At 44.4% G+C, this 20976-nt stretch overlaps 1 protein-coding gene across 2 annotated transcripts in view; it reads left to right on the top strand.

The window, feature by feature from the left end:
* The window catches only part of ADGB (androglobin), a 1188702-nt gene that overhangs the window by 1021370 nt on the left and 146356 nt on the right, over positions 1-20976 (top strand). For both annotated transcript variants that reach the window (XM_085611585.1, XM_085611586.1), the window contains exon 32: positions 4099-4522. In XM_085611585.1, the coding sequence (XP_085467711.1) occupies positions 4099-4522 (424 nt within the window). The remainder of the gene's footprint in view (positions 1-4098; positions 4523-20976) is intronic.

Here is a 20976-nt window from a genome sequence, read left to right as displayed (position 1 = left end):
AGACTTTGGGGGGGCCCATAGAGCTGAGAGACCCCCTCCCATTACTCACCACCTATTCAGTGGCGGCGGCTGGAGCACGGACATTTGGCACTGCCCAGAGCCCTTGCACTGTCCTCTTCTACCCATGGCTGCTGCAATGAGTTTCAAGGGGCTGGTGCCCTCTTCTTTTGTTGCTGCTGTGGGGGGACCTGTGGATTGGTCGGCCAGCCTGCTTCCCCATTCCATCACCCTCAGTACCTCCTGGCTACAGCCCCTACCACCAGTACTAAGTTGGCAGCCTCCGTTTGATCACGGTGGCCACCCTGATTACACCGACAGCGGGGAGTTCCTTTGTGGAAGATGACCCCGCTCACGGGGTCACTTCGGGATGCACTGCAGACTGGCTGGCTCCCACTACTCTAGTCTTCCTCCATCAGCACCGAACCAATGACTACCATTCCTCCATTTATTAACTCCCTACACAGGCTATGGACCCTTAATTCCCTACAATGACAACCTACCCCCTTTCCTATAGTTGGCACCCAGCAGCACGAGCTCAAGAGCAGCCCCAGGCTCCAGCACACCGCCTTTGCTCACCACCACCCGACTTCACAGCCATACCATATAATACACTCAACTCCTCACAAATGTGAATTATTTTACTAATAATGAGATCATATGTATGTCATTTTGCACGAACTGATTTGGTTCTTGGTGCTTAATATTAGATGTTAACTACAAGAAAACTAAACAGTCCTCATTGTATTACAATCAAAAGAATGAAAGTTTGATTTTGCCTTAAAATAATTTAAACGTTTCCCTTGAATATTACGCAAAGGTATTTTGATTAGGTGCATAACCCACAGAACTATTTTACCTTGTTTAGAACTAGTGACCTGAAAATCAAGCATAAATTAATTAAGCTTTTTTTCTAGGACTCAAATGCCCTACTTAAAGATTGCACACTGTATTATCCCAGCTGCTTCGTTAGTTTTAGATTCTGTATATGTGAACATGTTTGTACGTAGTGAAGGATGTTTTAGCCTGCAGCTCTTGTGCATCCCAGTGCTCTTTTTCTAGAGGAGTCTAGTGGAGACAGATATTTTAAATGCAAATTTTTAAACTCATATCGGGATTTTTTTTAAATATCTGCTTTTCAAAGAACTTTGGGCATAATGTACAAAAATTATATTTAACGATTCCTAAACTGCAGCAAATACCGAATCACAAATTAGGAATCCCTAAATAGGATTTAAGTACAGGGGCGGCTCCTACAGTAGGGCGGAGGAGCGTCGCCCCACTGCTTGCTCACAGTGCGAGAAGCAGAAACATAAAATGTTAATAACTTTCAGTTATTACCATTATATGTTTAGTTGCGGTCAGGCAGGCGGGGCTGCTCTGTGAGCAAGACAGGGGAGGAGTGGTGTGCCTGCCCACGCCACAGTGCGCAAAGACTGTTTGGTCGGCCCCCTGGGGCCCCCCAAACCAGTCATGTGCATTCTGCCATTCTCCATGCAGGCTGCAATGCAGCCTGCATGGAGAAAATGGCCTCCCCATAACCCCTTGGCTGGGCAGCATCCCGACCAATCACAACGCTGCTTACAGCGTTGTGATTGGCTTTGGGGAGGGAGCCTGGCTGCCTGCTTTTGCTTCCTGTTCCTGCTGGAGGCAGGAGAGCAGGAACAGAGAAAACGCGGGACCCGGCCGGCAGACAGGTAAGTAAAAACAATTTTTTTCACTATTAAATTAACCCCCTGCGTGTGACGTCCCCGTGCAACCCCCTCCACCCGCGAGCCATGCAGGCCGCAACTGTTTAAGTACCTTACCTTTGGGCAAATAGCGATTAATGAGCATTCTGTAGTTTTTACAATCAGAATCACAAACTGCAAATTGGTGTGTGTCGCAAGTGGTGACCGTTGCCCTCGCAGTGAGAGATAACCTCACCCATTTTAGGGAGTACCTTTAGTTCAAGCAGCACAGCAGAAAGATAACTTGTCTTCCCATCACTGTGCGAATGCTAAGTAATATGCCCAGGTGTCACAAAAGTAGGTTTGCAAGAAGAGGATCCATACATTTAGTGATGAAGCGCTGGAAATGAGCCAGAAATTCTTGTGGAGGAGTGTGTCTCTAAACACGAGAAGCACTTTGGGAAATCTTTCACGTCTGTTCCAGAGGAAAACAAAAAACACATTTAGACCAGGGTTCAGCAGAGGATAAATGTTGTAGGTGTCACTTAAAGGTCTGTGGAAAAAAATCTGAAAGTGGTGGTAAGACATGCGCCTCCGCACCAAGGAGAAGGTAGCATCATAAAGACAGGAGGTTGCAGGAACAGGTTGGGACCAAGTACAGAGCCATGGTCTACCTCTTTGGAAAAATGATAGAGACCACCTACCAGGCTGAATTGATACATCAGCCACTGTATCTGATTCTCCAAGTCGGTTTATACTTATGGCAATATATTTTAGTGATAGCTAACTGTAATAACTGTTAAAAACTAAATGGATCTAGAGATGTGGTAATAATAGGGCATTTATTTACAGAGTAGTCAAAATTGGCGAAAAACGTTAATATTCATAGATTAATTAATCAATTTCAGGTTTCCATAGTGATCAGCGCAGTGCATTGTGGGTAATTAGCCATGTGCATGACACCAAGTCTTGCATAAAAAACTTATATTTTTGCCTTTTGAGCTTGATGGGCTTTTTAAAATATATTGAAAAAGCTGCATATAATATTTACGTTTATCTCTTGCTTTATTAAAATCCAAAACTGTTTGAATTAACATACTTTAGAACAAAACATTATAAAAGCAAGAAGAATAGCAATAGTTTCTCTATGTTTGACCTGCAGCAGCTCAGCCTACTCATACAACCCCACCAGAAACAAAGGCTGTTGGTGATTCCTTCTTTCACACAGAAGCTGAAACTGCTGGTACAGATGTTACCACTCCTACAGAGGCAGACCGGCCACCCAATAGGCCAAACACCACCCCTGCTTTAGGAGTACCATCTACAACTATTGCTCCTTCTACAGTTTTTCAAGACCATTCAACACCATCTCTTCCTATCTTAGAAAGAGAAAGATGGGTTTTAAGGCCTAGTATAAGGTCCACTATTACGTAAGTCTAGGAAACCTCACCTAGTCCAGCTCAAATCCATGTATTGGAACAATCAATGTCAATAAGTCAAAGAAAGCAGCAGAGGACTGCCTCTGAGTTGATTAGACGGGTACTTAAATTAGATCTAACAATTTATGAATGTAATGGAGTCCTTGGGTCAACCCAAATGTCTCAAGACTGTATCACACAGGCGCCAACAGAGTCACATGAACAATTGCCTCTAAACATTGGGACATTCTGTTGAAAGGTTAGCTACACCCACTTAAACTATGTGTTAGAGAACTGCTGACATGCAGGTATGGCTGGTCAATCACAGTGGTGATGTAGCTGGGAGCCTAACCCAAACACCCAACACTGCTAATGCAGGAATAAGGGCAGCAAGGAGGAATTGACGAGGGCTGAAATATGAGCAGCAGTTCATCTAGAGTGGAGGAGAAGAAAGGGCTCCACAGCATTAACAAGAAAGACCAATTACTAGCCAACATAGATACAAACAGAAAGGCAGACAATTTTAGTATTTTCTTGAGGGTAAACAAAAACAGTTTATTATTTCTGTAACATTTTTTTTTCTCAAATCTGGACGAATATGTTCAAAATGAAACTCTTCTTCATCTTCAGAATTAATCTGTTGATAATATTTTGCACAAAGCTGTGTTTCCTTAGTACATCAAAATAGTGCTTTGCTATTTGGTAATTGCAATTAGTAATTCAGTATTTTCTATCCCAAAAATAAGAGATAGCTAATTATTTGCTATGATGTGATTCATTGTACATCGAGTACCCTATTTAGCGATCGCAAACCAGTTTGCAAATTGTTAACAACTCACTATTTTTGTATATCAAGTCCTTTGTTCCTAGCATAAGGGCCTTGTGCTGAGTTGGAAATAAGTGGACAAGAGGCATTTTGAATTAATGGACTGATAAACAACTGTATTTTATCCTTACAGTGTTTTCTGTGTATGAGAAGGCTAATATGTTCTATTTAAATGCATGTTTTATAGGCAGAACAATCACGCTTGCATTTTATCAACTCGTACATGGCCAGTCTTTTGCCAAAGGATCAAACCGAAACAGAGAAGCCGCCATCTACAGCTGGGGAGCAGGGTCAAATCGAAACTGAGCAGCCTCCAGTTGCAGCTGGGTCAAAGGATCAAATCAAAGCTGAGCGGCCTCCAAGTGCAGTTGGGTCAAAGGATCAAATCATAACTGAGGGGCTTCAGGGTACAGCTGGTTTAAAGGTTCATGCCAAAGCTGAGCGGCCTCCAAGTGCAGTTGGGTCAAAGGATCAAATCAAAACTGAGGGGCTTCAGGGTACAGCTGGTTTAAAAGTTCATGCCAAAGCTGAGCGGCCTCCAAGTACAGCTGGAGTAAAGGATCACATTGAAGCTGAAAGACCTCCAAGTGCAGCTGGAACTGAGGAAACAGGTATGGACATAATTTTAAAGTTCACAGTAGATCCAGCGTGGTACATACACACAACTCAAAGTGCTTCTCAGACAATTAGTCTTGTATGAGTTCTGTAAGCTTTTTGTGATTGCTGTAGCTTTTAACAGAATTATGTCAAAAGTGTAATTGATAGTGAATGTCTGTTAGCAGATGAGCAGTGTTGGGGTTTACATAAAATAACCTGCAAAATGTCTTACCATGATCTGACATACAAATTTCCTTGCAAAAATAATATCCTCATCTAGGTCCATATTGTCATCATTTCCAATTGGGATACCTTCATATCCACTGCTAATGATTAGATGGCGTCTGTGCACCAGTCATAAAATAAAACATCCTGTAACTTCAATAAAGCACCTGATTTCTTCAAACAACAGTTACCCTTAATAGTAAAATCCATTTACACAGCCATCAACATTACCATAAAGGCTAATTCCTTTTAATTCTGTAAACACAATACAACAAGCCAGAAAGACCTGTTAAAGCCAAAGCTGGGAAGACAATCATAGCAAAAAAAGGCCATAAATGAAGATGGTGGAGCACTTTCAAGAACTGATGAACCACCCTATGGCACAGTCTCCACCAGACTTACAGCCAGCTGACAAATACTTGCCAATTAACTGCAGAAGACCAACCAAGGAACGAATATGGTAATCCATCAAACATTCGAGATATGGGAAGGCAGCAGGACCTGACAACATTGAAGGCAGACATTGAAACATACATAGACATTCTCTAACCCCAGTTTGGAATGATCTGGGAAGAGTCAAAGGTGCCATCAGACCCTTTTTATTTCTGCTGAAGAGATATGTTCCAATGAAGGAAACAGATGTAATAGATTTTAAATCTTTTCTCTATCTAAAGGTGCTTTTTCGCCCACAAATAAGGAGTTGAAATCTATTGTGGTGTTGGTTATTTGAGGGTTTTAAAGATATGATCTCTTTTGTCAATGGGATTTCTAATATGCTATAATATTTTAGTTCAAAGTTTTTTAGGTCTCTCCTGACCCAGCGCATGCGCTGGTCTGGCGAGACTTATTGAGAGGGCTCCAAAAAGTGCTACCAGGCCAGCCTAGAGCTACAGTGCATGTGCGCGGGCACGCGCGCCACTTTTACCGCGATTACTTTTATTTTCACGGCCGCTGTGATGTTTGATCGCGATCACTTTCACTTTCGCGGCCGCTTGGCATAGCCAATAGTTCTCGCTTTTGGGACCTTATAAGTGTTTAGTTATGCAACTGTTGCATGGCTAAACACTTACAAGGTCCCAAAGGCGAGACCTATTGGCTATGCCAATGCTTGTGATGAAATGTAGTTGTGAAAGTTCTGGGCCAGTAAATTAAGAGAAAAGCTCCCATCAGACTCCGATCTCTTTGGATTGAATTTTAAACCCTGTGACTCTTACAAAGAGGTATGGAATTGTTTTGCACCATGAGGGCTTGCTAAAATTACAGGTTACACAGAGGATTCTTCCTTCACCTCCATTTGACTGCTTGTTTTAAAAAGAGAGTCTTTAATGAATGCATGGGGGCTCTTGGCAGGGGCCTCTTCCTCTCTGAAAGTGTTGACTGCCACCTGGGCTCAATCTGCTGCAGGATTTACCCCTTTCGTTTTGCTAGTGAAATAAGCAGTGCTTATTCTGGCCTGTGCACTATGAGGAGCTACTTCGCCTCTATGCGTGGTTGGACCGTGACGTTGTTCATTAAACCTTATTTTCCGGCTCCTTTTTTTTTAGGCTCTCCTGGTTTTTAATTTGCCTTTTATTAATTTCTTTCTTTCTAGCCTTTTGGAGCACAAATCTCATCCTTTGCATTTTTAGCACCACTCTGATTTTCCTTTAGGGTAGGAACAGTCTTAGGCGACTTAGCCCCTTTTTTCTTAAATATGGGGAATACTGTCCTGGGCACCATCTCCTTGGTATAGAGTGGTAAACCTTGGTCCCCTTCAGGCCCTTGAGGTTGTTCTTTGGATTTGATTTAAACAAGTTCAGGAACGTATAAATTACATCCCGTTGGATTGTTGCTTTTTACATTTTTTTTTCGTGATGGATCCCGGTCTGAGAGGCCACGTTTTCATTAAGTTTTCAGTTATGAGGCGAGTTGCAGACATTACAAGAAATGAAGAGACTTGATGTGCAGATTTTAAGGAGCCCACCCTATCCTCATTCTTAGTTAGTGTTAAAAGAATGGCCTTTAAGGAACCGAGTATATGATCAAATTTGAATACGTTTTCACCAGGAGTTTTAACATTGAGTTCAATATTTACTGAAGAAAAAGTAGGGTGTCAGAGATAAGTACATACTCTCCGGGCTGTTGAGCGCTAGCATTCATGGGGAGCTCTGGGGTATTTCAGAGGTCTACCAGTGGGAGCGGACTGCTTTTGAAAGAGCCAGTTTCTTCCTAGGGGGCGGCGTGTCATGGATAAAGACTTTATGGAATCAATACCTATGTCTGGGTGGGTTTAGTCCATCACCTGATCTGGGAACCATGAGCCGAGGTGTCTTCTATGAGTGCTTCTTTCGGGGCACTCTTGGAGCTGTGATACGTCTGTCGAAGTCAATACACGACTCAGGGTGAAGTTGACCTTGGCCTAGCTTAGCAATAGTGCTGGTGAGACAAGAGATAACAGAGGAGAAGTATAAGGCGTTTTCTTGGTAAAGAAAGTTAGAATCTGTACCATGTTGACTAGAGCTCCAATAAGCAAGGCCCTTCACCTCACTTTGGTAGTACTTTTTTAGTAAAGTGTGGCTCAAGGAGATCTCACAAGTACATGCCTTATTTTTTTGATGGTCTTGGTCGGTAATTTAAAGGTTTTGACAATCCAGAGAATACGGATGAGAAAGGGAAATGACAGCTATGTTCCGCTTCAAATGGATATACTGCTGCCCAAGCTTGCATTTAAGTGGTGCACCAGAATCTGCTTGTCTATTGACTTGTTTGTTGACTTAAAGTAACCCTTTCAGATGTGACTCATACAATCACAAACGTGCTGTAAATAGTATGCTGAAATATAATTTAGAGCTGGAGCCAAGGAGTCACCATTAGACAACTAGTGCACCACAAGGTGCACTGTGTGCCGCCGACCCCTCTCTCTCTCTTTGTTCAAGGGCTGTTTCAGCCACTTATCCTGCCAGTGATGCGCTCACCTAGGCAGCCCTGCCAAGTACCACGCATGGAGGGGTAAAATAACACATTTTAGTGGTGGTGTGAGTATCACCATACTAAAATGCATTAGTCACCCTTTTTATAGCTCCTGGTACCAACATTATAAAGTGACACTAGGCACAATATTCATGTAAGGCAGCTGATGTACTTCAGCTTGCGGAGCCGCAATTATCATTGCCAGCACCTCACTTACTCTCCCAGGTAGTAAAGGGGGATCTTTCCTGGGTTAGTAACAATGTGTCAAACAGTAAATTGTTTCAGCAGAGAATTTTTTGTAAATGAATAATTGACCCGGCATCTCTGGGTATCTGGATCCGGGGTCAGTCTCATGAAAAAAAGCGGATCCTGAACACAGCCTCACATGGTGCCTTTCTGTTTTCCGGCACGCAATGCTAATGATTGGCAGTTTGTATTTTGCAAATCTGCCTTCGCACGTGAGATGGTGGCGGCACATGCCCCTGTGTTCTGTGGAGCACTGGTGCAGGTGTCCATCCTGGTGGACAGCAGCAGCAGCACAGGATATCTTCTCTAAAAGCTGCTTGACATGTTTAGGTCGAGCCTGGGCAGCGCATGCGCTGCTCTTCAAGGCATTTTGTATTGAGGTAGGGACTCAGTACCACCTTGTCTCATTTTGCAACCTTCCATGGTGACACCCCCTGTTACGTGTGTTGTTGCTTGGTAGGCTTTAATTACAGCCTCAGAGCACTATTTTCTCAAATAGCTTTGTCCTGCCTGCTCTAGCAGGCAGGAAACGCTCTCTCTTAATGCTTTTTAAAAATGTTATAGCACGCATTTGCAGTCTAATAGGTCTGGCATTTGCGAGAGTCTAAGCTATTGGCATTGTAAATGGCAATGCCTTTTATTTATCTGTTTTAAAAACAACCCATAAATAACATTCATTGTCATTTTGAATGCCAATAGCTCAAACTCTCATAAATGCGAGACCTATTGCATTGCAAATGCTTGTTTTTTCTTCTCTCCTGCCAGCCCCTCTAAGCCCTTGGACATAAAGCCCAGGCCGCGGGATGCTGTTGATTTCAAAGTCAACAAGTTGTAGGTCTCATATGCACTCCTGCGTCATGTGTGTGAGGGTCCCTGTCGTCCAGTCCAATTCTGACAGCTGAGCATGCACTTTAAAAGTGGTAATCAGCCCCAACAGTGGCTTCAGAGCCGCCCCAACGACGCCTGTGGCAGTGTGGACGTTATTTCACAGAGCATGCAGCAGCGCAAGAAAACTGCCTGCATTGCTGCACTCAGGGAACCCAATCATAAAGTGCAGCACAGACAGTCTGCATCCCATCGGCCCCCCAACCATGCTTCCAGTTTCAAGACGCTCTCTGCTGCTGATTCTCAGCTTGCCTTGGAAGTCAGGTGAGTCCAAGACCGAGCTCTAAACTTAGTGAGATGGGGGACAGTCTCAGAGTGTGAGGGCGGGCACAGAAAAGACATGGTTAAAAAGAACAAAATAATTCTGTCTGTTTTTTCTTGGGTTTTCACCTTCAGGTAACCACGTATAACATGACACATTAATAATAGGAAATGCTCTATTTTACATTGTGAAACCTTGATTGGTTAATTCGATCTCTCTGCAGAGTTATCTGTGTGTGTGTAACCAGAGAAAGCCCAAATTGAATCCTGGTTCTCACAGTAGAAAATGGTGCTACAAAATCCCATTTTGTAGCTGAAAAAGCACTTTGACTATGCAAGTCATTAATTGTATTCTACACAGTAAAAGATAAACATCGCTGAAAGTGTCACACATATGGCTTTAGAAAGTCACTCCTAAGTACACTGAAACCATGGAAATATTGCACATAAGCAATCTGAAAACTTGACAGCTATATTTCTACCAGGAGGCTGCAGTTTCTGCCCCAACCCATTCTCCCACCCTCACCCTCCCAATAATTATTGAGTGACAAGCTCGTGTTAGGAATCACTGTCGAGTTCCACCTGCTCTTTTTTTTGTACCCGTCTCTCCGGTCAGACTGAAGCTGGTTACCATGGCTGACTCTAGAGGGCCGCCAGAGGTAGCGGATAACTGCAGGGCAAATTGAAAAAAACTTTATTTAGTCTAAAGAACATAAAAGTACATAAAATATGGATAAATACATCAGTCAAAAAAAATCACCTTACTGCTGGATCCACAAATTGATCTACAATTGTCATGACAGTAATCATTATACGTCATTAGAGACCAAAAAAGACCTGGTATGCATATTCAGGAGATTAAATAATCATTCAAATCAATGATGCAATAACCCAAGCCCCCATTTATGGCCCCAAGGTAAAACTAATCGAATTGCAGTCCTAGTATAAAACACCATCATATTTAAGGGCAGCTAGCACCAAGTCAAACAAGCATATTGTGGTTGAATGGACAAGTGATGAGACATATGAAAAAAAAAAATAATAATAATAATAATTTAAAAAGGCATAAAAACGTGATAAAAATGCATTACGTAAGAAACCGAATTCCTCACAAGAACGTAAGAAATGCTCAAGAGACCTATTCACGCCTCTCATCAAGCGGCTTTCTAATCCTCAATGAAGAGCCAAGAAAGTAAGCAACAGAACTAGATGCATGTACATCCGAAAATAGCTATAAGTACATTAGAGCAGGCTTAACATGATCAAAATGCAACGGTTTCAGCAAATGCAATCCAAACTTTCTTCAAGGGATATCATCAAATCCACAGAAAAAAACAAAATGCTAAAGATCCTGGGGAAAAAATTGTCACATGTACAGGGACTCAGCTTCGTACCCCACACACAAAGATTAGAAAATGCATTCATTGGTAGGGCTTGTTACATCAATGCATGTCCATGAACGAAGGGTTTCTCCAGCTCAATACCCTACCTCTCAGTTTCCCTTGATTGTAGGAAATTAATCCCAGTTCAGGGGGTATTGGCTTTCAGAGATGGTAACGGGCAGCTCAAACAGGGCGGGTCTGCCTAGTTTGGAAAAAGTATCCTCAACACACTTCAGCCATTTGACCATCATGCTCTAGGTAGTCCTTAACTATCTCCCTACTTAGGTGATTTTTTGGTCACATCCAGATAGTGGGCCATGGAATCAGGGGGTGGAAGCTAATTAGATCTGATAGGTAAAGCAACCCTAAACCCTCATGGACCATAAAAGCAGAGGTTGAAGCAGGAACCTCCAACAAACACCTTCAGAACCTGTTTTCTTCCTCATTAAGCTCCCTTTAGTTGACATATCTCCATACTTCACTACTATAGGTGGTTACTGGTCTAATAGATCTTTGTCACTGGACCCAGTGGTTTGCTACCAATTCTAGCAGAAAAAGAGAAAAGAGCCCCTATGGATCTTGACCGAGCTGATCTCTTGAATTTTAAAAAAAAGGACCCACATAGACTGGTCATCAAAGACAACCCTTAGATAAGTATAATTCTGGACCCTGGACAACCTGTTGCCATGAATATGAACATATCTCAGCTTGGTCTTTTTGGTACCCAGCACCATTACCTGCGATCTACTGTAATTGGTAGAAAGATCGAGACTATTCATATATAGTACAAAACCTTCAAGCAATGTCTGGAGACCCAGGGCAGTTCTAGCCAGTAGGATGGTATTGTCTGCATATAACAAAGCAGGGATCTGATGGGAGCCTATTAGGGGGGAATCCATTTTCTTGTCGAGTTGCCTATCCCCCAGATTGTTCACATACAAAGTAAATAATAAACGGGCCTTTATACACCCCTACCTCACCCCGCTACTCCTAGGAAAGGAGGTGGAACTGGACCCGTCCATATTATAATGAACAACCACCCTCATATCCTGGTGTAATTCACTGAGGAAGTAAACAATGTCACTATCCATACCATTATCCAACCAGATCTGTCACAATTTAGATCTGTTCACCTTATCAAAGGCGGAAGACAGATCCATGTATGCAATAAACAGTACCTGTGGTTTAGCCACAGTGTACTTATTGATCAGCAAGTATAAGTGTAGACACTGGTCAAAGTACCCAGGCCCAGTCTAAACCCGTATTGCAGATCTGAGAGAACAGACCCATCCTCTGCCCAAGACATTGCCCTTTCTAGAATTACCTGGCCCAGGACATTCACAGCCCAATCTATTAAAGAGATGGGCTTGTAGCAGCAAGGGAGATCCCTAGAGCACTTTTTATATACAGGAATAATAATGGATTGGGACCATGAGCATGGTAGACCAATGTGCACAACCAGCTTAAACAATCATGATAATATCAGAGCCCACAAACATCTGAAACAGATCAGCGGTAATCCGTGTGGGCCTTGGGCCTTATAACCTGTCATACGAATGATTGCTAGCGCAACCTCCTCTACATCAAATGATAAATTACACTGATGTCTGATTTGTACCAAGGGCTCCTGCAACTCAACACAATCTGAAGAGCTGTAGATAGCCTCATAAAGCTTGATTCATTTCTAAGGGGAATGTGAGAAGAAGTGGAGTGGACACCAATCTTGCTGAATAATGGACGATTGACTATCTCCCAAAATTGGCTGCTATCTACCTTAGTTGAGTCCTCCATGAGGTCAGACCAAGCATCCTCCCAGAGCTCCCTCTTCCGCTTTTCTAGCACCTTTTTGTAAATAGTATGTCTAGTGGATATCAGGGACTGATCTTTGGGTTGAGCTTTAAGCGCGGACAAAAACAATTTGTGGGCGTCGGAGCAATCTTTGTTGGACCATCTGGGTTTGGTGTTGGCTACTTTTTTGGAGGGAAGAGACAATCTGGCCTTAACGTCCTCCCCAATCTCATGATATGCATTTAAACAGGCTTCATCATCAGGCTCATCCCCTAAGCACAAATCAAATTCCGTACCCATAGCAGCCACAAGGCTGTTCAGAAAGTCCTCGGGGACGATTTTAGATCATTTTATTCTTCTACCCTGATTGGTCACTTTACCATCCATATATGTTACGATGCTTTGAGCAGGAGCTTGGTCAAACAGATTGCTAATACAACGGAGACACAATAATGCTCGCTAACACCATAGACACCTATATCAAAAGGGCCCGATAGATGCCGCAGGTGAGCAGAAACAAAAATGAAATCTACAGAGGAGTTCAAACAATGGCCAACAAATGTGGGAAAGAGACTGCCATCTAAATTACGAAAAGCTTTGGTGAGGACACATTCCAAATTGAATTCTGACAAGATATTATTCAAGTGGGCTCCCTCTTGGCTGTGTTCGAATTGTAAGGTTTCATCACTGTACATTTGGTCACATGAAGTGAACGAATGTGAGCATGGGTGTATATTAAAGTATCCCGCTAGAATAACTCTCTCTCTTGCAACACCCTGGGATTCAATATCCAGTAACTCAGCCCAAAGGGCCAAAAGTGTGTCACAAAAGGAAGGGCCGTTGGTAGAATTATAGAAATTCAATACAACAAACCCATCAACCACTGGTGATGAGAACAGGAAGGCTTGCACATTGGGGGAAGTTATGTCTAAGTACTCCGACCAACATTTTATGGAAAGAGAGACCAGAAGTTAACAAACCATCTTTACGGAGAGCACAGCAGGATTAAAAAATGGGCTTATAGACATCTAAAAAAAAGTAACATTCTACCTCCCTTAGACATATTGTGGCAAAGGACTTTAGGTAGCCCAACCAATCCAGGAGAGATCTTTTATTTACTCCTGCCACATTCCAAGAGGCAATTCTGGGGGCACTCGAAACACTGTTAAAATTTGAGTTTGTTTGACATTCTACTGTCTTGACCAGGCTCTGAGGGGCTAGCAATGGGGGCATTTTTGGTGCTGGTAGAACTGCAGGCCTTGTATATATCTATACCAGAATCGCCACCCTTGGGCATCCTCCAAACCCTATGGGAAAGTTTTATTTTAAGTAACACACCAATCTGCAGCTGCAGGTGTTGTTACTGGCATATCATGTGGATTCCCCTTTGTGCTACTACAGACACTGTTACCCTCTTGTGGCAAAATATACAAAGGCCTGAAATCAGAAGCACTTCAGGTAACAGGGCCACTGGATCTGGCAACTGCACCCCACCCAGTCTAGTTGCTGACCGTATCAGGCTTGAATAAGCCTCATCATTGGGTCAAAAAGGCCAATCCAATGCATCAGCACCTGGAGCCTCAAACCTGTTTGATGTTTTTATGACAAAGTTGTTAGCCTCAGGCTCTTTCGGGTACCTAGTAAAATGGCGTTTGATTCCTAACCTGGACCATGGTGGGGTGGGGGTGGAGGTTAGCCGATAATAATAGCCTTGGGGCAGGGCCTGGATGGTAGATAAACAGGCCATCATGTTAGCGAGGTCCAAAACTGTAGATACAGCACCCAAACAATCAAAATGGATGACAATACAGTCCCCATTATGGGTTTTAGGGGAAGGTCCCACCCAGTCAACTCTCTGTGACATGATAAGCCTATTAGTGAAATTATGGCCCTTACTGTCCATATAATCACATCCTTACTCCTACCCAACTGATCTGTCTTTGAACACTGCAGACAAATCCTGGTCTCCTCACACAACGACATTCAAATGTAACAAACCATATCATCCTTTCAAGCAATTCCGAAATACCAAAGGCCCTGTGAAAAAAACATGCCATACACAAGGAAGACAAAGCTACCTCCCAAGCGGAAAACTAAACCCTGTCCAGCTGACTTAAAATTTCATGTAATAACTTACCATATATCAGTCTCCGGGCTTAAAAACGAGCCCCGCTTTTCCTGGCTCAACCCACTAGTATCCTCCTGCAAACCTCACCTTCCATTTGATCATAGCCCCCAAAACACTTACCTTAAAAATAAATACTGGCCATCCTAACAGATATTGTCACAGCCAAAAGACCCAGCTCAATGCGACTCATAATGAAACACACTGCATCATTTCTCCTCCGCACTACAGCCAAAGGGCCTGTCTCCCTCCTACGTGCACCAGATCACAAAAATTCCAACCAACCTTTCTTGTAAGTCCTGCGGGTGGATACCGCAACTGACTTCTCAATCAATTCTAAAATTCTCATTCTCCCAGCGACCAGGGGTCCCATGGTATCTTTGTCTTCAACTGGTCTGCTCCCGGCACAAGCCCATGTTGAACTAGTTTGCGCATCCGCTATAATACTATCAGTCATTCAAGTAACTTTATTCGATCTTAAGATATGATCATAAAAGTACAGTACATCATAAAGTGTATTCTCCCAAAAATCAGGGCATCTAAATATATTTTGAAAGACATAGCTAATTGGAATTCACGTAAAATATTTTATACACAAATGACAATTATAAAAAAGTAAAAACGCAGCCGTTTAAGAGTTAAAACCGTCCATGAAATACCTCCAAGATAATCCCAATTCAATATATAAAATACATGGTTCCATATAAGATAGCATACAAATGTTAAAATATATGATCAATTAGATTAATGCATGATATTATTAAGAATCTTTTAATCTCCTAGTCTTTATTGACAAACAGAGGTAAGATGCAAGGCAATGGCACACAAGGTGGTCAGACAGCATTTCTAAAAAATACAAAGCAGGACGACATTTTGTAAATTTGTATTTCTGCATGACAGGAAAAATGAACTTTTTGCGGAGTGACAAATAAACTTTACAAAAGAAAATAAAGTGTAAATTGGATTGTGGAGAGGTTCCATCACATGGACAAACTGACAATTCATTTGGTGAATAGGTTCCCGTAGGGTACCCTATCATACACAGGATAAGATTTAACAACAATTTATCAACTCCTGGGACATATCTTACTTCAAACTAAATATTAAAATTCAAACAACCCAGCATGAAAATCCTCAATACCTTCAAAATTTACCAGGTTCACTACTTTTTATGTCAACATTAAAAACCACCCACCTTGTTAGTCAAAAGCTTTTCCCACAGTACCATCATTACCACCAGGAGGAAAAACTGCAAGAAAGCAATACTTTTTGTACCAACCATGACGCCGGCCACTTTTCTGCCACCTAATGTCCGTCCCAAAAAAGACCAAAAACATGCGCTCTTGCAGCATTGGAAAAAATGTGACACTGCTGTAGCAAATCTTCCTCCTTCGACCACCTTGTGACACCATTGAAATCTTTAAGAAATGAAATGCACATCCTTAAATCTGTTCTGACACTAGCTTTCAACCGTACCCAATAGTGAGGTAGCACTGCACCTTTCACGGAAAAACCAAGATGTCTACAAAATGCTTAACCTACTCTCACAACTCGACAAGCAAAATGTAGATGCCCCAAAAGTCGCTGAACCTTCCACAACTTCAGCTTATTTGAAAGTACAACCTCTTCCAAAAGGGAAATCAATGTCCGCTCCTTATCTTTGGATAAGCAAACCTCCATGAACTGGGAATCTATCTCATTATCCAGGAACGTGAGTGCTGTACAGGGACCTTCTGTTTTTCAAGTGCCAACATAACTCCCAAGTCCTTCATCATCTCCTGAAAGGCTCGTAACGCTTTTAAGCACTCATCATCCAAATAATGGGTGACAAAGCGCACCCCACTCCTGAACTGAAAAAAACTGCAAGAAGGTACTATACATCTCAAACAGCGAACATGCTATCAAACAACCTATAGGTAACATCCTATCAATGTAAATCTTACCCTCAAACTGCAAACCTAACAATGAAATATCTTCTTGATGAACCGGCAACAGGCAAAACTCTGACTTAATATTTGACTTTGCCAACTCTGACCCTTCTCCAGAAGCCCTCAGCAATGCAATAATTTCATCGACCGAAGCATAGTGTGCAACTGAATCCCAATTTGCGATGAAGTAATTGACTGATTCACCTGATGGCCAGGATTAATGGTGAATCAATCGATAGTCCCCTTGCTGTTTCATAGGTACCACACCCAATGGTGAGATTGTCAAATCCTCCAAAGGCCAATATTGAAAAGGGCTGACAATCCTCCATTCCGCCGCTTCCGTCTACAATTTTTGCAGCACCACTTCCAGATTTTCCGAAGCAGAACGCAACTTGTTTGCCGAACACTGAATTCTAGGGCAGTGATAAAAAAAACCCAGAAACAAACACTTAGCTCCCTACTTCTGAGAATAGAACTGCAACCAATAGCTAAGTACATGAAAACCAAATGGTGTAGGACCCTTTTCCCATCACTGACTGGACTTGACCTGTACCCCTGTCTGCGCCCCTGAATTAGGAACCTTGCCAACCCATTGGCATGCCCCCGAAACATTGAACCACAGGGTGCATCCCTCCACATTTGGCACAGTTGTCTTGTACAATCTCCCCTGTTGAATGACCAATGAGCACCAGGTTGCTGAAATTACCCTCTCCCAGCGACTCTTGAAAGGGCTTATACTGTAAAGGGAGCCCACTCACGGTCTGAATCACTGGAACTGGTCTCGCCGATCTCATCCATTGCATCCACAACTCATTATCAATGTCACCCCATTTCTTATCCGCATTCACCGCCAAACGAGCCCTGAGTCCCTCATCCTATCTTAATTAACCAATACCCCATCTGGGCTCATAGTAATACGGACATATATTTACATAGTAACGCACATCAGTCTGGATGCCGCTCACTGAAAACACTAGCGTAAATCAAAAATGCTGACGTCAAGTTCTCAATTGTTGTCAGTATCCTTGGCCTTCTGGCTAGTTTGCACTCTTCCTCCTTACAGCTTTCTTTTGCCTGAACCTCCCTATGTAATAATTTTAACACATCCATAAATTCTCGCTTCCAAATCTTTTCTTTCATAGACTGGAGTGTTCTTGACACTACCCCCAGATTCACCTCAAGCACTGGTGCCACTAGCCATCTCACTTGCATTACTATCCGCCCTATCCTACGAAAACTGTTGGTCTGTTTCCTTTACCTTCTTCATCGTGTCAGTTTCCACAGCAACCATTTGCACAGCCATATACTTACCTGACTCCCCCAGAAAATCCTTTGATACTCTCTTGACTGGACTATTCCCCACTCCCACAGATACTAGCCTGAGCATGGATTTTCCTTGATACTCTTTCTTGCCTCCCATCCACTTGTCACCTTACCTTTTAACAGCGAAGGACACACTGGCACCTTCTTTTCCTCTGCCACTTCAATTCCATTCTATCCGACTGCAGCACTGTATTCGCAATCTGCAAATCACGACACTCCTCCCATTGTTAACACCCTTCCCTCCCTTCCCGTCTCTATCCACTGGCTTGTGCATCAATACTGTGTCATCCCCAATCTCACCCACTTCCCGAGATCCCTCTCCATCATAATCCAAAAGTGACTTTTCCCCACCCCACCCCACCCCAACCCATCAAAACAATATCCTCAGCGCTTGTGATTGGCCTTTCCCCATCCCCAACACAACCATCCATGATGTTCGAAGTCTGGCATTGCTCCCTCATTGTCAAGCAGCTTACTCTGACACTGCTCTTTCTTCAGCCCGTTGTCCAGGAAGCACCCAGGCCTCCACTGGGGTCTGGAAACTATCAGGGACCTCACACGGTCACATTTGCCAGCCTTTCTCCGCAAGGTCTCCTAGCCCCACAGAGTCATCACATCCAGTAGTCCCTCCAGCCGCCCCAGGCCGTCCACTCATCTCCTTGCCTGCCTCACTTGAAAACCATACCCATTGACCTATGTGACGCACCTCACCTCTGCCTTCCTTCTCCACTTCTTGCTGCCTGTGATATGTATCCTCACCTGCCTCTCTCTGCAAAACTATCTCATCAGCGAATGCCAAAGAATTAGCCAGCTCCCACTTCTGTACCTTATTGAGCATGGGGCTTACCCAGATAGGTATAATCAGTCCTCCATTTGAAACCCTGTTCTCCCCCTGGAAAAAATCACTCAGTAGCTCCATATAACTGGCTAAACTGCACATCCATCTCACCCCCTTGATGGCCACTGTCACTCTCTATATCCGATATGACAATCAGATCCTCTGAAAATCATGGGTGCCACCATCTTGGACTGCATGTCTAAGAGTCTTTCCACTGCAATCACCGCCATCTTGGCAAGCCCTGCTAAAAATCTTTCCTCCATTTCTACAAACACGATGTAGCCGTCTAGTTGCCGCAGATATCGTGAACCCTTAGCCCGGAAGGGCATAAACACATTGTAACACTCGCTGGCCAGGAGTGGCCAGAGAGCATAAATAAACGAACGGAGGTCGCTCGTGACTTCCGGCCTAGAAAAGTGTATAGTGTGCTAGTGTTTTATATTAGCTTCCCCCACAGCTGAATAAATGTTCTCCTGCCACGCGGTGTCACACTGGTGACGAGAGTGGGCGTCATTCGTCCACATGCTGCATTAAACCCCCTGCCCATCTGGCACCTACTCCCTGCCCGACGGCCTGCGGGGTGAAACAGGCTCCCTCGTTGACCGCAGTGAAGCCAAGACCCACGCCCCTCTGGCCCTTGCTGCGGGGTCGAGCCACAAGGGTCAACGTAACGCTCTGGCTGTGCCAAGGAAGGCCGACGCATCAAGCGAGGTACAGCGCGTTGCCTGCTCCCTCCTACTGTGGCCCTGCACGTCTGCTGGTAAGCATAGCAAAGCTGTGTGCTTCTGGTGTAAACCCGGTCTGAGCCCGCTTTGCCTGCGCCAAGACGCGCGCCTCTACAGGTCACCCCCTACTGGTTTCTGGCATCATCATCGTGTGCTGTGCCTCCAGGGCTCGCGAGCATGTGGTACTCAGTCCCACTGAAGCCCCAGGGAACAGGATTACCACTGCGCTGTGCCCAAGCCTAGCAGTGGTGTTACTGGGGCACAGACCCCAGAAGATTGTGCAGCACACACCAAAAAGACCTTCTGCTAAGGGGAGCTCAAGTTCCCAGCCTGTACAAGGGGTCACACAGGCAGAAGTGAAAGGGGGAAAAGTTGCCATCAACCTCAAAGCACCATCACCACCTCGACGCAGCAACAAGTCAGCCATAGCAAGAGCACACATGACGATGACAGACCAGGCAGCACAAGCAGCGCCACACAACCTACCACTGGCTCAACAAGTTATGCACCCAACCGCTCAGCCTACATTGCAGCACTCCCAAATCAATGCGCTGCCCCCATTCAGCATACTCATAGACCCAGCCACAGCATCTCCCAGATGGACACTTTGGATCAGTATTTTAGACAACTACTTTACTGTGACGCGGGAGACAGACGGCGCAGTCAAGAGGTCCCTGCTGTTGCATTTTGCAGGGGAGGAGATATACAAGCTATTTGCTCACCTGCCAAACACCGGGGCGCCCAACGATTACACCGCAGCGGTCTGGGCCCTGAACGCCCATTTCAACCCCCAACTGAATCCAGATTACCAAAGACATAAGCTGCGCCAAGCACGCCAGAGGGAAGTAGAGTCAATGGACGCGTTCCATGCTCGGCTACGAGAGCTGGCGAGCAATGTACAGTTGACGACCAGAACAAGGAGGTGAGAGCTCAAGTAATCCAGGGATGCCGAAACAAAAACCTCCGGACTTTTATCCTGCGACAACCAGGGATCACCTTCGAGGATATCCTCATTAAGGCCCGGTCGCATGACCTCTTTGACGCCAGGGCGACAGCAATGGACATCACCATAACCCAACAGGCGGAGAAAACAGCCACGTTCAAGATGGAAAGAGCGGATGCAGTTCACACCCAGAGAAGAGGCACCCGTGGGCGGCGGCCAGGCAAGAGCACACAAGGATCACGCTGCGGATACTGCGGAAGAGAAGAACACCCGCAAGAAAGCTGCCCAGCGCTAGGACGGACATGTTCGAAGTGTGGCACCCCCAACCACTTTGCAGTGGCATGCAGAGGAGGTCCACGGAACCTAGAAGCCCACGGATGACAGGCACCGTCAAAGTCAGTAAAACACCTATCACTAGAGGACCCCAAAAACCAGAGGAGGCCCTGGACACCAGGGGGCTAAAGCATTATCTAGAGGACTCATCCACTGATGAGGAAGGCGGGTGCTACCTCATTTCGTTCGCTACTGACCTCAAACGGAAGATGTGCCCACAACCCACATGCGCCCTGGAAATTGCTGGATCCTAGGTCACTGCATTGATCGACACAGGGGCGCCCGTTAACGTGATGGGGGCCAACAATACAAGCAACTAAATCCAAGTACCATATTGTCCCTGTCACATGTCAGAATTCTCACATACGGCAGCCAAATGCCTATCCAGCTCAAGGGAAAAATGACTGTCCAGGTGTAAGCAGAGGGCCACAAAATCACCACCACTTTTCACGTGGTTGACAGGGAAGCTGGCATCCTGGTAAGAAGCCACACAGCTGAAGACCTCGACCTGGTCACA

This window comes from Triturus cristatus, chromosome 6 (genome assembly GCF_964204655.1).
Source record: "Triturus cristatus chromosome 6, aTriCri1.1, whole genome shotgun sequence".
Lineage (NCBI taxonomy): Eukaryota > Metazoa > Chordata > Amphibia > Caudata > Salamandridae > Triturus > Triturus cristatus.
Note: the sequence above shows the minus strand (reverse complement) of the source record. Positions and strands in the feature narration are given on the sequence as shown.